The following is a 15,063-nucleotide window of genomic DNA, read 5'->3' as shown; positions in this document are numbered from 1 at the left end:
TTTTTTTCCAACTACACAAGTGACGATAGTAGTGATCTGACAACAAACAAAAATTGTTTGTTGTAGCAATTTTTATGCATCTGGTACAGTGTACTATCACAAGATACCAGGTACATCTACAGATGGTAATATATATTCCCAAAAGCTTTGTAAAACCACTAAGTGGTTGGCAAGTATGCTTCCCGAGATTCACAAAAGACATAATTGTGTAATACCGTATTTACTCAAATCTAAGCTGCACTTTTTTCCGGTTTTTGTAATCCAAAACACCGCCTGCAGCTTAGAATCAAGTGCAAAGTAAGCGGAAGTTCTGAAAAATGTTGGTAGGTGCCGCCACAACTAACTTCTGCCGTCGAATATATGTAGCACTACACAGGCATGCTTTGCAGGCACAAAGATAAAATACAGGCGCCAAAACCTCTGCGTCAGTAAACAAATTAAAAAAAATGGTGGAGGGCGGGGGGGTGGGGGGTGGAAGACGAGCTTTTTTCTCTGCCCCGAGTTTCGACCACTGCATTTTCATACTTTATCCAACAAAGTAAATACAAATTCCATATTCTTCATTTCTGAATGTTGCAGCCTTTCAATGTACTATGAAAATCCGACTAGAAGACTGTTTGGGATGTTTGTCAATATGGCCAAGTCTACGTTCTGAATTTTTGTCCTACCTGTCACAAGAGATGGTTGTTAATAGCAACTTTTATGAATTATGAATCACATGCAGTATTCTCTTCACCATAAGAATAATACGAATGTAAACATTTTGCCATGTATTCCTACGTGTTTCCTGCTATCTCATTTAAATCCTGTCTTCCTAATAAACTACGAAACTAGAGTGAGACAACAGCAAACGCGGAAGAATATATTATCATGTCATGTTTATATTTGTATTATTCCTATGCTGAATAGTGATACAGTCAGAAATGAAGCACGGCAACTGACTAGATTTTTAAACCTAAGATGGCTCTAATTTCTGTGCAGAATGTAATGCACTAAAGAGGCGTCTGCAAAAATTTTCAAACGGAGAAAGTTTTTCGCTAAACTTTCGTTTGGAACATCTATAATATGCAGTCTATTATATGGTTTTTGTTGATCATTATCAAAGAAAGCGGCAGTGTAAGTAACAACAAATAGCAGTCGCTTGCCATTGTTTCACTGATGAGAGGATTCCTCTCTCTTTTTTTTGTTTTTTTTTTAATTGTAAGCGGCGGTAGCGTGTGCAAAAGCAAGCCATCCCGCGAGCGGCGACAGGCCGTAAACACGCATAATCAGAATGCGACAAACAATGCATGGCACAGTACTATAATGCATTTTGAGCTTAGAGTGATGGAAACACCTATAACAAAGAGAACAGCACTTATCAGATCAAAGAAAAATAAGCAATCAATTCAAACCAGACGAAGCACGTGAAAAAGGCTCTCTAGTATAAATACGGACGGAGAGCTTGACGCATAGCAATGACTACGTGGTAAAGCTTAACTGCTATGTTTAACACACACACCAAACTACTGTAGCTGTATCGTCATTCATTCGACCTAAATTGTCTCATATTACAATGGACCAACTTTGTTTCGGTCTGGAGATGTGGTCTAAAACGTTTCTCCCCCTTGAATTTCGAGTCACAAATTTCAAGTGCGGCTTAGATTCGGGAAAATTGTTTTTCCTTGATTTCGAGTCTCATTTTTCAGGTGTGGCTTAGATTCGAGTGCGGCATAGATTCGGGTAAATACAGTAAGTGTACTTCCCAAACCATTTTGAGAAACTATTTTGATGGAAAGCATATTTTCCAAGAGCCATTAAAACACTGTTATTTGGTGGGCTGTATACTTCTCACAGCCCTAAAAGCTATATTTCATAACAAAAAGAAAGTAAACTGGTGCAGCGGACTATCACTGGATGCCAGGAGCATGCAGAAGTGATTCAATGTATTCCCATAAATGCAGTAAAGAAACACAGCTACTGCTAAGTATATCTCTCATGACCAGTAAAAGCCTTAAGTGACTCTTTGCAGCAGGTCGACAGACTGTACAGCCCATGTGAGTCACACTGTCCCATTAACAAATGGAGACACAGTGCACTCTGCTAAAGTAAATGAGAGTGCAGGTTCGCTTTCACCTACATTACACAGTCAGTTGTACTTAGTGATTTCTGGTAGACAAAAGAATATTGAGAAAGGAGAAATGAAGGAAGATAAGTGTTTAATGTCCCATAAACATTGAGGTCTTTAGTGTCTGAGCACAAACTCTGATTGTTTCAAGGATGGGAAGGCAATTTATTGTGCCCTTTCAGAGAAACCATCTCGGCATTTGCCTGTACTGATTTAGAGAAAGCTCAGGAAACCTAAGTCTGGTTGGACTAGATGGAGCTGTAGAGAGCAAAAACTGTAGAGGAAAACAGAGATTGGAATACATCCAGCAGATAATTGAGGCTGTAGGTTGAAAGGGCTACTCTGAGATGAACAGGTTGCCACAGGAGAGTAATGCATGGACTTTAACTGTTAGTTGCCCTGAATGTGAGTCCAGTGAGCTCGCCACTGTGCCACCTCGCTCGATATACTTTGAGAGAAGTTCCTGATTTAACCATTTCACAGGATGTGGGAAGTGTACTTACCATCAACTGTATTTCTTTACTGTATTCCTGAGAACACATCATACGAGCTCTGTATGCACCTGGCACCTGATGTTAGTTTGCTGCACCAGCTGAACTTTCTGTCTGTTATGAAATGTAGCTTTTAATTGTCATTAAATGTCACTTGTTCCTTTCAGAAGCAGTTGCAAATATATGTGCCACCAAATAATGTTGGTTTGAAGGAAACTGGGAAGTATGCTTACTACCAAAGTAATTTTTCCATGATACAAGGGGAATATACTTACCACAAAATTAATTTCTTTTTTGGACTGCAGAAAAGATACTTACCACCAACTGACCATACTTACCACTAATTTAGTTGTTTTACTATGCTCTTGGGAAAATGTTGTACCTCCTCTGGATGTGGTTGACCTTTTGTGATAATATGCTAAACAACAAAAATAAAATAATCAAAAATTAAATGTAGTTGAAACTTCTAAAATAATACCAAAACAATTAACTTTACAGGGCTGCTACAAAAAATGTGCCCACAAATGGGTTAAAAACAAAGTATGCAAGCTGTGGGGGCAGTGTGAAACTTTTTTAAGCACTGTATTTGAAAAATATTATTCATTTTGTTCCACTTCTAGAATGTTAGGTTTTGTGGATTTTTGCCTGTACATTAATGGGTGTGGATGCGTTCAGTGGAGGCAAGTGTGTCGTGTATCATTTTTCTCAGTAAATATGTCCTACTGACGTTGCAGTATATCTCCAATGTTCTGGATGCATCAAATGAAGTTTAAAAGACAGCTAACCGCTGCTGCTGATATGCCTCTTCATGTAAGTGTCAGAGTTACTATTATTATTCAATACAGAAAGGAAGATTACCAGCTTAGCAATTTGCTGAAAATGAGTTCATTAAAGAGAATATTACAATTAACATCCTGTTAACGACAAATTAATTAGAGATGGGAAGCAGCCCCAGACTGGAGAAGGAAATTGGACGGATAGCTGACTCCATAAAAATTAATACATTTCATACTGTGCTCGAGCACAGGCAATAAAAAACAGAGAGCAAACATGATGTGTGTACTTGTTGCCTCATGGTCTCCTGCGAAACTGAGGTGCTTGAGTAAGCTACATCATACTGCTTCATTGTGTGCTTGTTGTCAAGCCAGTTTATGAAGTACACATCCCTCTTCATTTTTATATAACTTTGTTTTGAATGCACTGTACAAGAATATTGAATACCTTGAAAATTATCGAGTTCAGCCATTCATTCAAATGTAATATTCCAACAGCTCCATCACCGATGAGAGCCTTCAGGGGTGTAAAACGAGTAAGTGAGAAGTGCCACTGAACTACTAATAACCATTTTCATCTACTACTAATCTGCTCACATTAATCATTATTCAAGGGGATCAGTTCTACATCATTTTATTTTTATAAATATACAGAGGAGCAACTACTTAAAAAAAGCCAATGCTCTGCTACTTAAACTGCTCTGCCACTATTTTGATTTAATACTTCATGCTAAATGGGCATTTAATTTTACACAGGACACTGTCATCTAAACTTATTCTGATAAATTCATATACTTCCTTCCTGTGCAATGCCCTTTATGCTGTCAATGCCACATTGGGACCGGTACAGTAGTTTCTGTTCCGTGGAGAACCAACACATAGGCTATTATTATGATGGAATCACCACTTCAAAAGGCATTCCTGTCTGCTCCTAGAGAATATGTTGCATGGCTAAATATGGTTTTCTGTTAGAAAGTGTTTGTGCGTTGTGTATCTGAGGTGGGACAGGTAGGTAAATTCACATATCCAGGTAAATTATTGGTGGACTGGCTAATAAAACATTTTTTACTTTAATTTTGAATATTTGGGGATTTCCAGATTGCTCCTAATGTTGGCTGGCAGATGTTAAAAGGGTGTTGCACCTGAATATAAAACAGTTTTCTTAACCCTAAGTTTCAATGCATATTCTCTATGGAAATTATTTATATTGTGATTGTTATGGTTGCAAACTTTGCAATTAATGCTAAATTCTCTCTTGTCCATTTGAGCAGCTCAGAGGTCAGCATATCTTGCTGCTATGTGGAGGATCCAGGTCCAATTCGTGGTAATGCCTTTTTTTTTTAAGGGTGAAGCTACTCCACACCCACACTGACATGGTGACCATCACCAAAGTTCTACCATCACCTCCATTTGCTTCGTTACAATTGAGAAGTGCACAGGATGTGGGGTCATGATGTTGTCCGCAGGATTACCCACTAATACAGGCACTTTGAGGCGATAGAAGTGGTCGAGAAGTGAGCAGAAGGTAGCAGTTTTAAGGGCAGCGGGAGAAAAGTGCCGAGGCAAGCACCAAAGGAAAAGAACTTCTGCAATAGTCTGGACAGATAGTAAGAGCAGTAACAGTTTCTTTCTGTATGCAAGGGTGAGGTTGTCGTTAGTTTTGGGTATCGTGCGATGCTCGATACCATTGTCGCAGCTTAAAACACTCTTTACGAGTGTCAGTCCTATTGAGGAGGGGTACTCCTGGGCTGTGCACCTGAGTGTCTCCTGGGCCACCTGCAGCATCTGTACTTGTAACATGCCAAGGTCATTATACGAGTGGTCAATTGGCCATAAAGTGGTTTGGTTGGATATGTTTATGTTTAGTGTGCAATACTGCTTTCCTGTATTGCCAGTTGGTCAGCTAGATATTTGCAGCTGGCAATGCCATTTAGTTTTGCTGCAATGCAGGGATTCACCAGTGTTTATTTTGTCTGTGAGCTTGTGCTGTCCACAGGTGATTAATTGTCCCTAGATAGAAGTGTTTTTCAGCAGTTGTGTTTTCACTCGTGGTTGTGGTCGTAGTTTCCCAGGTTAAGAATGAAGTAATTGTCAGAGTGTCTCAAGTTCCTTTACAGTCGTATGGTGAGTTTTTTGAATATCTGTGTGTGAGTCTCAAGGCAGTATTCTCTGTGAAGGTCGACAGTGTGTGTGGACTGTGGTGCACTTCGTTCTGTATCACCTGTAGGCGGCACAGGCGGTCAGAGCCACGTAACCCCAGACTGCAGCTGCAATTATCATCATGGGTCTAATCAGTATCATGTACACGGACCTCGATACCCTCCTATTCAGTGTGCTTTACCTGTTGAGCTTAGAGTAACATTGTTTGAGCCTTGCATATGCTCAGTTGGCCTGTCACTGAAGTATTTGACTTTCACACTGAAACGTATTGGGCGTGTGTGTAGTGTTATTTGTCTGCAGTCTTAATGTGGGGTCCTGCCCACTCATCTCGTATAGGGTGCGTAAAGGATGCTGCATTCTCAAAATGCTATACAACAATTCAAGCAAATAACATTAATAGTTTTTATTACAAATAAGAAGCTTGACAATGCTTAATGTGGAATTTACAATGGTGTCGCAAGCAATAGGCGACATGCAGTGTAAATCCGAGTCCTTTGCTATATACAATGTTCGTGCAAGTTTGACACACAGTTTGTGGATCACTAATAACTGTTATTGTAGCATTCAGTGCTAGGCCTGTCCGTATACTGTCCTAATCCTGTCCAAATACTGAGTGGCCGAGGCTGGCAGGAGCGGCACTTATATTCTCTTTGTCTAGGGGCCTGCTCCCGTCGTGGTGTGGTCCTTGGCAGTGGGCTATTGGCTGACGGTGTGTTCACTGCCTTCTTAGCTCTTGCGATCTTAATTTTCATTCCAGAGCTTGTGGGTGTGCCAGAACACTTAATGTTTGTGCAGTTGTTATGGTTTGTCAGTGAACAGAACTGCTTCACACTTGTCAGCATTTGCTTTAACACACTGTCGTTCCAGCTAGGCAGTTTTGTTTGCAGTTGCGAATTATGCCTGATGGTTTCCAGTCTTGCACTAGGATGGTAGTGTCATCTGCGTAGATGGTTGCCATTGTGTTTTGTTCAGTTGGAAAGTCAGTGACGTAGAGATTAAACAAGAGGGGCCCTTGGATGCTGCCTTGGGGTACTCCCACTTGTATACTGTGTTGTGTTGACTGTTTGCCCTGAACGTCGGTGTTGAAGCTTCTGTGGGTGAGATATGAGTGTGTAAGATGTATGAGCTCGTCGGAGAGACTAGCAGTGCAGACTTTGCGAATGAGACGATTGTGCCGTAGATGACTGAAGACCAGGAACAGCGCTCCTGTAGCTTTGTTGGTGTTGGGGGTGTGTGTAATATGTTCTACTACACCGAGGAGTTGTTGTGTTGTGGAGTGGTGATTGCTGAATCCAAATTGCTCCAGTCTCAGCGAGTCATTGGTGTTGCAGTGCATAGTAAGATGTTTGAGAATCATCTCCTCAACAATCTTATTCAGGGAGCTCAGCAGGCTGATGGCTCCGTAATTTTGTGGTAGGGAGTGGTATTTCACTGGCTTCCTGAACATCAGGACAGGGAAGTCTTGATGGTGTAGAATGGTATTCGTCATATGTGTGAGATGCTCTATAGCTTTATTCGTGAACTCCTGGGTGACACGGTTTTGAAAGTGATTGGGACCAGGAGCTTTTCTAGCTGTTTTGTGCTTAATAACCTGTGTAATTTCATGTGTAGCAGTATGTATTGTTACATTGCACTTGGGCTGGGTTACAAGCCATGTAACCTCCTGGTTCATTTCAAGTAGCAGTGCTGGATTGGAAGGAGCCAGATTCAGTGTGAAGGATGTTGCTAGTGTTCTGGTCATCAGCTCATGCTTCTCCTCCATGGAGTATGCTGGTCTGTAAGGCGGTGGTAAGGGCTTTGACAGCTTCAACAAGTTTCCTGCTTTGTGTAATTTTGGGAATTTGTGGGATATGACTTTTCAAGCATTTCCTTGAACAATGCCCAATTCACATGCTTGTAGCTCAGTATCCTGTGAGATTCATTATACTGCTGTGTTTCTTCCAAGTAAAGTATTACAGGTGTTTGGTGAGGCCAAATCATGTATAATTTCAATGTTGATTGTGACTATAATGCCTATCACATCTAATGTCTATCACATTTAGTCTCTGTTCCCCGTTTTAAGTGTCACCTCAGCTGGCACTAGTGTAATGTAGTTTGGGCGCAGTGCATGTTCGCATAGTTTTTTTGCTATTGGTGTTTGATCTTTGCTAGTTCCAAGCAGGGTGTTTAGCATTAAGATCACCAGTGGCTATTAGTCACTATGCTATGTTGAGTATTGTGCTGATATCGCTTTTTATGATATTACCAGATCAATTGTATATCGATATCAATGTAGTGTTCACTCAGTTGACTTGACCCTAACAGCTGTGACTTCTAGTCTTTCAGGTTCAGGGATCTTAATATTTGTGTATTCTTTGTCTCAATATATGATGATTGCTGTTCCACCCACAGTTGTGCCTTCAGGTGGTCAGTACAGTAGATGTAATATCTTGGGAAGAGTAGTTGATTGTGTGACTGGAGCTCAGCTTCGTTCATGAGAGCAATCCAGATTCCCTTCTCCTCCATAAATGCAGCTAGCTCTGCCCTTTTGTTGCCAATCCCATCTGCATTCCAGAATAGCATCTGGGTCAAAGTACTGTTGTTTGTGTTTTGTGGTGTATTATCTATGGAAGTGTGTGGGCAGTGTGGTGATAGCAGTTTGTATAGCAGCCATGCACTGGCTGTGTGTAGCCGTCATGAGTTTGTGCATGTGTTACGATGAAGAGCGTCAAGAGGATCTTAAGCCACATGAGTGGGGAATAGTGTCTCCACTATGCCTCTGATTGTGGTGAGAATGTTTGTTATGTCAGCCAAAGTGTTGGCGGTGGTGTTGGTGGCTGGTGGTCCTTATGTTGGTGTACTGGATGGGCTGGCTTGTGTGTTATTCATGGTTCGTATTTCATCTGGGGTCACCTGTGTTATTGCTGTGGTGAGGGGGGCAAGAGTGTGAGCTACAGTTACATTGTTCCTTTGAATGTGTTCCTATGTTTGTCTGGTCTGTTGTTGGTGTATTTGTTGTGGTGTGATAGTGTCCCCTCTTTTGTTTTTTGGGTACCTCCGTTTCATTTCGTGTGTTTGTGGTTGCCCTAGTTTGGGTGTGTCTTCTGTGATCTCGCGAGTGTCACAATCTGGCCTAGACAGAGTTGAGTTGGTGTTGTCTGGGACCAGCAGTGTTGTCATCAGTACAGGGGCAGTTTCTAGCATTGCAGGTGTGGGTTGTGGTTCTGTTGTTGTGGGAGTGTGCCATGAGTTTGTGGTGCTCTGTGCATCCTCAGTTCATCCACTTCCACTGACAATGCCAGTAAAAGAGATTACACACCTTACTGGTTGGGGTGTGGGGAGTGTCTTGGAGCTGTTCTGGTTACCACTTGTCTGTCTTTGGTACTTTTGCACCTTAGAGCTTCTTTGTATGCTGCACACCATCTGTAGTTTGCACATGGACCCCTCCACATTTGGTACATTTGATAGTTGTACCAAGTTTAAAGTGTCGTGCTACACGGTTACCAGTGCATTTGCGGCACCGTGTGCCAGATCACATTGGGTGCCGCACGGCCAAACTGCTGGCAGTGGTGGCACTGTTGGGGGACACACGGAGGTGTGTATATTTCTACTACGACCATGTGAAGCAGGAGCATCTGCGTCAGAAAGTTGCAGGAGTAAGCTGTGTCGTCCAACTCCACTAAATAGTTTGGCTGCAATCTGTGTGTCACAAATCCAAGAATTTATCTCATGCTCTCACAATCCCAGCTGAGAGCTGTGATTATACCATGAAGAATGTCATTGAGGGTTGTGGTGTCAACTCCTTTCACGATGTACATTCGAGTTTTCCCCCCTTGGGTGCTATATTTATGATACTCAATTCCCCCAGCTTTGACGAATTTCAGGAGATTTGTGCAATCTGTTTTGTTGGATACATACAGTGATACATGGTCCCTTGTGAGTTTTGTGTTTGGTATATGGTGGGGAGTGACATTCTACAAATGTCTTGTTTAGCTTGCCGAGCCAAGTGTAATTGTGTATTATGACCAGTGGGAAGCCAGTCGGTGTAGTGTTCTGCATAGCGGCTGGGGTAGTGTTGTGTAGTTGAGTTGCTGCAGAATTGTTTGTATGGTCCCTCATATTACCGATGCTCAGAACTGGTGTTGGTAAAAGCACGCTGCATTTGCCGTGTGAGTCAGTAGGCTCAGTTGTTCGTGTATGATGCTGCTGATTGCATTTTGGACCCACCAGCTTCCAAGGTCCATCTTTGTTCCACGGAGCTGTCACTTCAAGCTCGAGGACTACTGCGGTGATATTGAGGGCCTCTCTAGTATATTCACTGGTGGTGTGACTGGTGTTGGTGTTGCTGTTGCTGTTGCTTTGCTTCCAGCCGTCAGTTGGACAATGAGCTCATGGTGTCTCCGAGCCATTGCTTCTTGATTTGTGGCAGCAAAGTCCAGATTTAGCTGGTTCATCACTTACTGATAGGTGGCAAAGCAAAACAGAAACATTGAAGGGAACAGATGGCACTCCTGCCTCTTGTGCTGCAGTCTTGCTACGGGTCGTCGGGTGGGATCTGCTCAGTGGATCTGCCGTCTCCCAGACATAAGGATACTTTTAAGCATTGAATGTGGATATGAGACAATTTTACTTTTTCGTGTGAAAAGACAATTTTGCTTTTTTAGTGTACATACGGAAGAGGGGAGTCCTTATTACTCACTTGTGAAAGATGCAATGCACAGTGCAAGAGAGCACGGGTGGAAGACAGCAGCCTGTACTGGACAGTGTTGTCCAATGTGAACGTGCCCCAGACACTGAAATACCCTATTAAAGAATGGGAGAGTCACACTGGGGAAGTTCCAACCACAGTTGCAGGAACTTTGAGCCAGAACTCTTGGCCACCTAGCACTGTCAAGTGTGTAGCAGCGTGTGCTTGTTAGTGACACTCCAAAGAGTGTCCTGTGGCATCTACGCCAGTTTTAGCGTATGTGTAACACAAATATCCTCTCGCAGCTACTGCAGGTACAGGGGGAAGGCAGCTGCTCAGCTGTGACTCACCCGTAGTACTGCCCGTGGTTTTCCTTGGTGGGAGGACTGGAACGAGGTGCACCAAGCCTTGTGATGCCCATTGAGGAACTGTTGGACTGAGGCGTAGTGACTATGAGGTCAAGAAAGCTGGCAGTGACCAGAACAGGGTGTGCTGACTCACCCCCCCCCCCCCCCGCCAAAATACTGCTTTCAGTGATGCCATTGCAGAGGATTACACTATGGTTGGTCATCTGGTTTTGATGTGGCCCAGAACATGAAGCTTTCCTTTGCTTTTTTTTGCTAAATTGACTCTTACTTCTGGACACAAACACCTATACAGAGCAAATGTGTTGGCATCCAGGGTTTGGTTATTTGCGGAGGGGGTGGAGTGATGGTTTGTTATTGTTTCCACCCCCCTCACCAAGCTTCCCTCAAAAATGCAACTCGCTAGCAACCTCACTGTTAGCATACGACAGACATCTACAATTTTAATAACAATAATAAACACACAAAAATATATTAAATTATTCAATATAATAGCAACAATACAAATAGGTGGATCAAAGAAGGAAGAAAACATAGAACAAACAAAAGAACTTCAGAAAGTGTACAAACTGACATGGACACACTATAATAAAACAAACATTTCAGTACAAGGCAAACACATGCGCTACAATACAGTTATATTATCAGAAGCACTCTTCGCATCAGAAATGACCACAATCTGAGGACCAGGCACCACAAAGCAGAAAGAATACAATGCAAAATCCTCAGAAAATTTTTTGGAGCAGTGCAGAGAGATGGTATATGGATGAAGAGATCAACCAGAGAATTATAAGAACACAGAGACAGACTCAGTCACAATCAGAAAACACCGACTAACATTCTGTGGACACATACACACAATGAACAGTGACAGATTCACAAAGGGATTTAGGATGTAGTAAATGCCTTAACCAAAAAAACCAGTTGGTTTCAAGAAATAGAAGAAGGCTAAAACGTTCAGGCATCAGAATGGAAATGATGAATGAAAGAGACAAATTCAGAAACAAAATTATGAACATAAAACTTGAAGTAAAGGGAATGAAGAAAACAGAGAAAATATGTACATATCAAAGGAAACAAGAACACAGTCAAAGAATGAAAAGATTTTGGGAAGAGAAAAGGGAGGAGGAAAGAAGGAAAAACCTGAACAATCATGTAACAACCAAGTTGACCTCTGTCAGACTGTGTGCTCACCATCGTTATTTCAATAAACATTATGACTGAACAGAGGTCTGTAAACACATGTGAATGAGGGGAATAATGTTTCTATCAGTGATTTCCAACTGTGTTCGGGAAGTCATTCTTTCTGTTGTTGTTGTATCGGATCTGTTGTTGACAGCTGGTATGTTCAACCCAGTGGTGTGCAGCTTTACCCGGCTGGAATGTTGTCAATCAGACCAAAAGCATGTCCTTGTGGGCAGACCCTAGCACGAGCAACTGAAAAGTGTCCTTTATTACATGTAGCTTGTCATTGCTGGAAGACCTTGGCATTTTTGACACACTTCTGTTTCCACGCTACCTCCTTCTCCAAAAGTTATGTGTGCATTTGGAAATTGGTGAAGTAAAAAATATAAAGACATCGTGTCATTCTGCCACATCTGTCTGTAGTGTGCATTTTGGGGTGCGTGTACGATACAAGGCATTTAGGTATGGTGAGGTTACTTAGCCATTAGTGTTCACAATGGCTGGCATAAAGGAAACATGACAAGTATTACATTAGAAAGCAACAGCGATAGCTTTCCGACCACATAAATTCTACTAGGCAGAGTCAGAAGCAGACACAGTGGCCTGTGCCAAATACGAGGGTTGGAAGAGGCTGAAATGTGAGTCATGGGACAGAGAGAAAGAGAGAGAGAGAGAGAACACACAGACAGCACCATATAGCATTCCCCATCTCTTTCTGCACAGAATGCACCACACTGCTGCCTTCTTAACGGCACCCCAGTATAATATGTTGTTTGGGAAGTGGGTGGTAGTTATCATCATTGCTATGACCTCCCCTTGTATCCACTCCTGCAAGATTGTGAAATCTACAGCCACTGAGGAGATTTATGTGAGATGTTCCTATCAACTTTGTGTAATATTCATATTGCACACTTCTGCAGACAAAACAGATTTTCGACCTTACCTTACGAAAGAAAAGAATCATCACAGATCATTAAGGTTCAAAGAACTTGTCTTGAACACTGTAAGGGATCTGTGATCCCACAAACATAGATGCTAGTATCTGACACCCAGGTCGATAGCCAACAGGAGTAGATTGTCGAGCGCTGCAGTAGGCAGTGAGACTAGTGCTGAGTGCGCAGTAGTATGGCAGAGTGTCGAGTGAGAAGTAGTGCGGGAAGGACAGGCAAGAATGGTGGTCTAGTGAGTTGTAAACGGTAAAATTCACTGGAGTATGACGAGTGAGCACGCCCCCCTGATCGTCGTGGGGTTGGCTCTCACTAATGCCGATTCGCGAGTGATATGAAACAGAAAGTGACAAGTGCCAAATTACGTGTTTCGTGTCAACCGCATCAGCCAGCAACAACCATGGATTGCAGTGAGGATTGTTGTGAATGTTAACCATCAGCAAGGCGTGTGACAAAGTACTGAGAATCAGCAATCAATAAAAAGAGATAACCGCAATTAGACGTGTAAGGCAAAGGTAGCAACTGCCTCAGAATTTGTGTGTTAGTAGGAAATATATATCAGTTGTACATCGCAACCTTTGTGATACTTAACAATAGACAAACTTTCAATCATTAGCTATTCCGTCTCAGAACAGCCGCATTCGGTTGAAATACTCCCGAAACCACAGCAGAACAACGCAGAACAACCAATAGCCTTTCATCCAGTAAGCACACGGTCATATATCATAATAATTAACTGTTGGGTGGCTTCGGTAAATTACCCAAAATCCAGTAAAGGAATTAATCGGGGGTGTTTCAACACGAATGCTTAAAAATTCTTTTGTAGTTAACCTATTTTCAGATTATGAAGTGTTCTTTGTTACAGCTTGTATTTTTGTTCCAGGTGGCACTGAAGTTGATGGCTGTAGTGATGTCGTGAAGGCACAAAGTTGGAAGTTGTTAAACCTTCAGAAACAAGATTTTCGAAAGTACTTCTTCTCAGATACCAATATTTCGCCCCTGTTTGTGTCGGATACACAGATGTCTCAGTTGTTGTCACATAATTTGAGTGTAGTGACTGAATCTAGAAAACTGTTTCTTTTGCTTCCCTGTACCCGAAGCATTATGTGCAATGCAGGACTCCTAACAAGACAAACACACAGAGCACAGCCCTCTGTCTTCTCTTGCCGTTTCTGCAGTTTGGGAGCACAGTCCGGAAGTCTGACTCATGTTGACCGGACCGGCAGGGTGAAAATGGTCGACGTGGGTTCGAAGCTGGTGACAGAACGTACTGCTACAGCACGAGCAAAGGTTTTTGTGGGACCCGAACTGATGAAACTCGTACGAGAAAATGGCCTGAAGAAAGGTGACATACTTAGCGTTGCTCGCCTGGCGGGAATTGTGGGGGCCAAGCAGACGTCCAGCCTTATCTCTCTGTGTCATAACATATCTGTATCCTCTGTGGCTGTGGACATTGAACTGGACTCTGCTCTCAACTGTGTGATTATAACTGGCATGGCAAAGTGTAGAGGGCAGACGGGCGTGGAGATGGAAGCTCTCACTGCTGTATCGGTGTCTGCCTTAACAGTGTACGATATGTGCAAAGCTGTGAGTCATGACATTGTGATATCTGAAATAATGCTTCTGGCCAAAAGTGGGGGAACTAGAGGAGACTTCCACCGGACATGAGCATCTGTGTGGGTCAGTGAATTAAGTTAAGTATACCTGGTGTGATGTAGGCAAATTTCAAAGTCTGTTCATAGTTATCATAAATTATAAACACATCAACTTGGCCTGAATATAAGTTGCACCTTTAATTTCGAAAAAGAGAGAAACTCAATTAAAAATAATTTGTCAAGTTGCCCATTTACAAAAGCTTTTCAAAATGTGATTTACCCTTAACCACTTTTTTTGTAGTACACTGTAGATAAATTACACACAAAAACAAAGCTTTCAGTTGCAGTTTTCATGTAAGACACTCTTAACTTCACTAACATTCATTGTTTTGTCACTGTCAGTATTTTGTCACTCTCCTCCCAAAGTACAGTGCCGTTGCTACAATCCCGGGCATTGCATGTGCAGCATTTCATGAACCGTACCTTTAAAAAGCACATCTGTTAGATGAATAACTGTGAGTTTGAAATTTGCAACGTAACTGTACCGAATTCCAAAATTTTCTCTCAATGTTGTGCTTCATTGGTGAAGAATAAATTATATTCTTTAGTTAGGGAAAAACTGTGCCTGTCCCATTGTCTAAAATAGTGAAACTGTGAGAGTGGTAATACAGAGGGGTCCAGAAAAATGTACACTCTCTTTGATAGTCAATATTGATGGAACAAAATGGCATAGTGTCAAAATTCTTGCATGGGAGGGAGATAATTTTGTGTGTT

The 15,063-nt window shown here is 42.1% G+C and overlaps 1 protein-coding gene across 1 annotated transcript in view; it reads left to right on the top strand.

Annotated features, from left to right (window-relative positions):
- Positions 1 to 14,375, top strand: part of LOC126412550 (cyclic pyranopterin monophosphate synthase-like) — a 29,703-nt gene extending 15,328 nt beyond the window's left edge. The window contains exon 2 of the mRNA XM_050082201.1: positions 13,578 to 14,375. Within this exon, the coding sequence (XP_049938158.1) occupies positions 13,715 to 14,362 (648 nt within the window). The 5' untranslated portion in view covers positions 13,578 to 13,714 and the 3' untranslated portion in view covers positions 14,363 to 14,375. The remainder of the gene's footprint in view (positions 1 to 13,577) is intronic.
- The last annotated feature ends 688 nt before the right edge of the window (positions 14,376 to 15,063 follow it).

The sequence above is a fragment of the Schistocerca serialis genome, chromosome 7 (genome assembly GCF_023864345.2).
Source record: "Schistocerca serialis cubense isolate TAMUIC-IGC-003099 chromosome 7, iqSchSeri2.2, whole genome shotgun sequence".
Classification (NCBI taxonomy): Eukaryota; Metazoa; Arthropoda; class Insecta; order Orthoptera; family Acrididae; genus Schistocerca; species Schistocerca serialis.
Note: the sequence above shows the minus strand (reverse complement) of the source record. Positions and strands in the feature narration are given on the sequence as shown.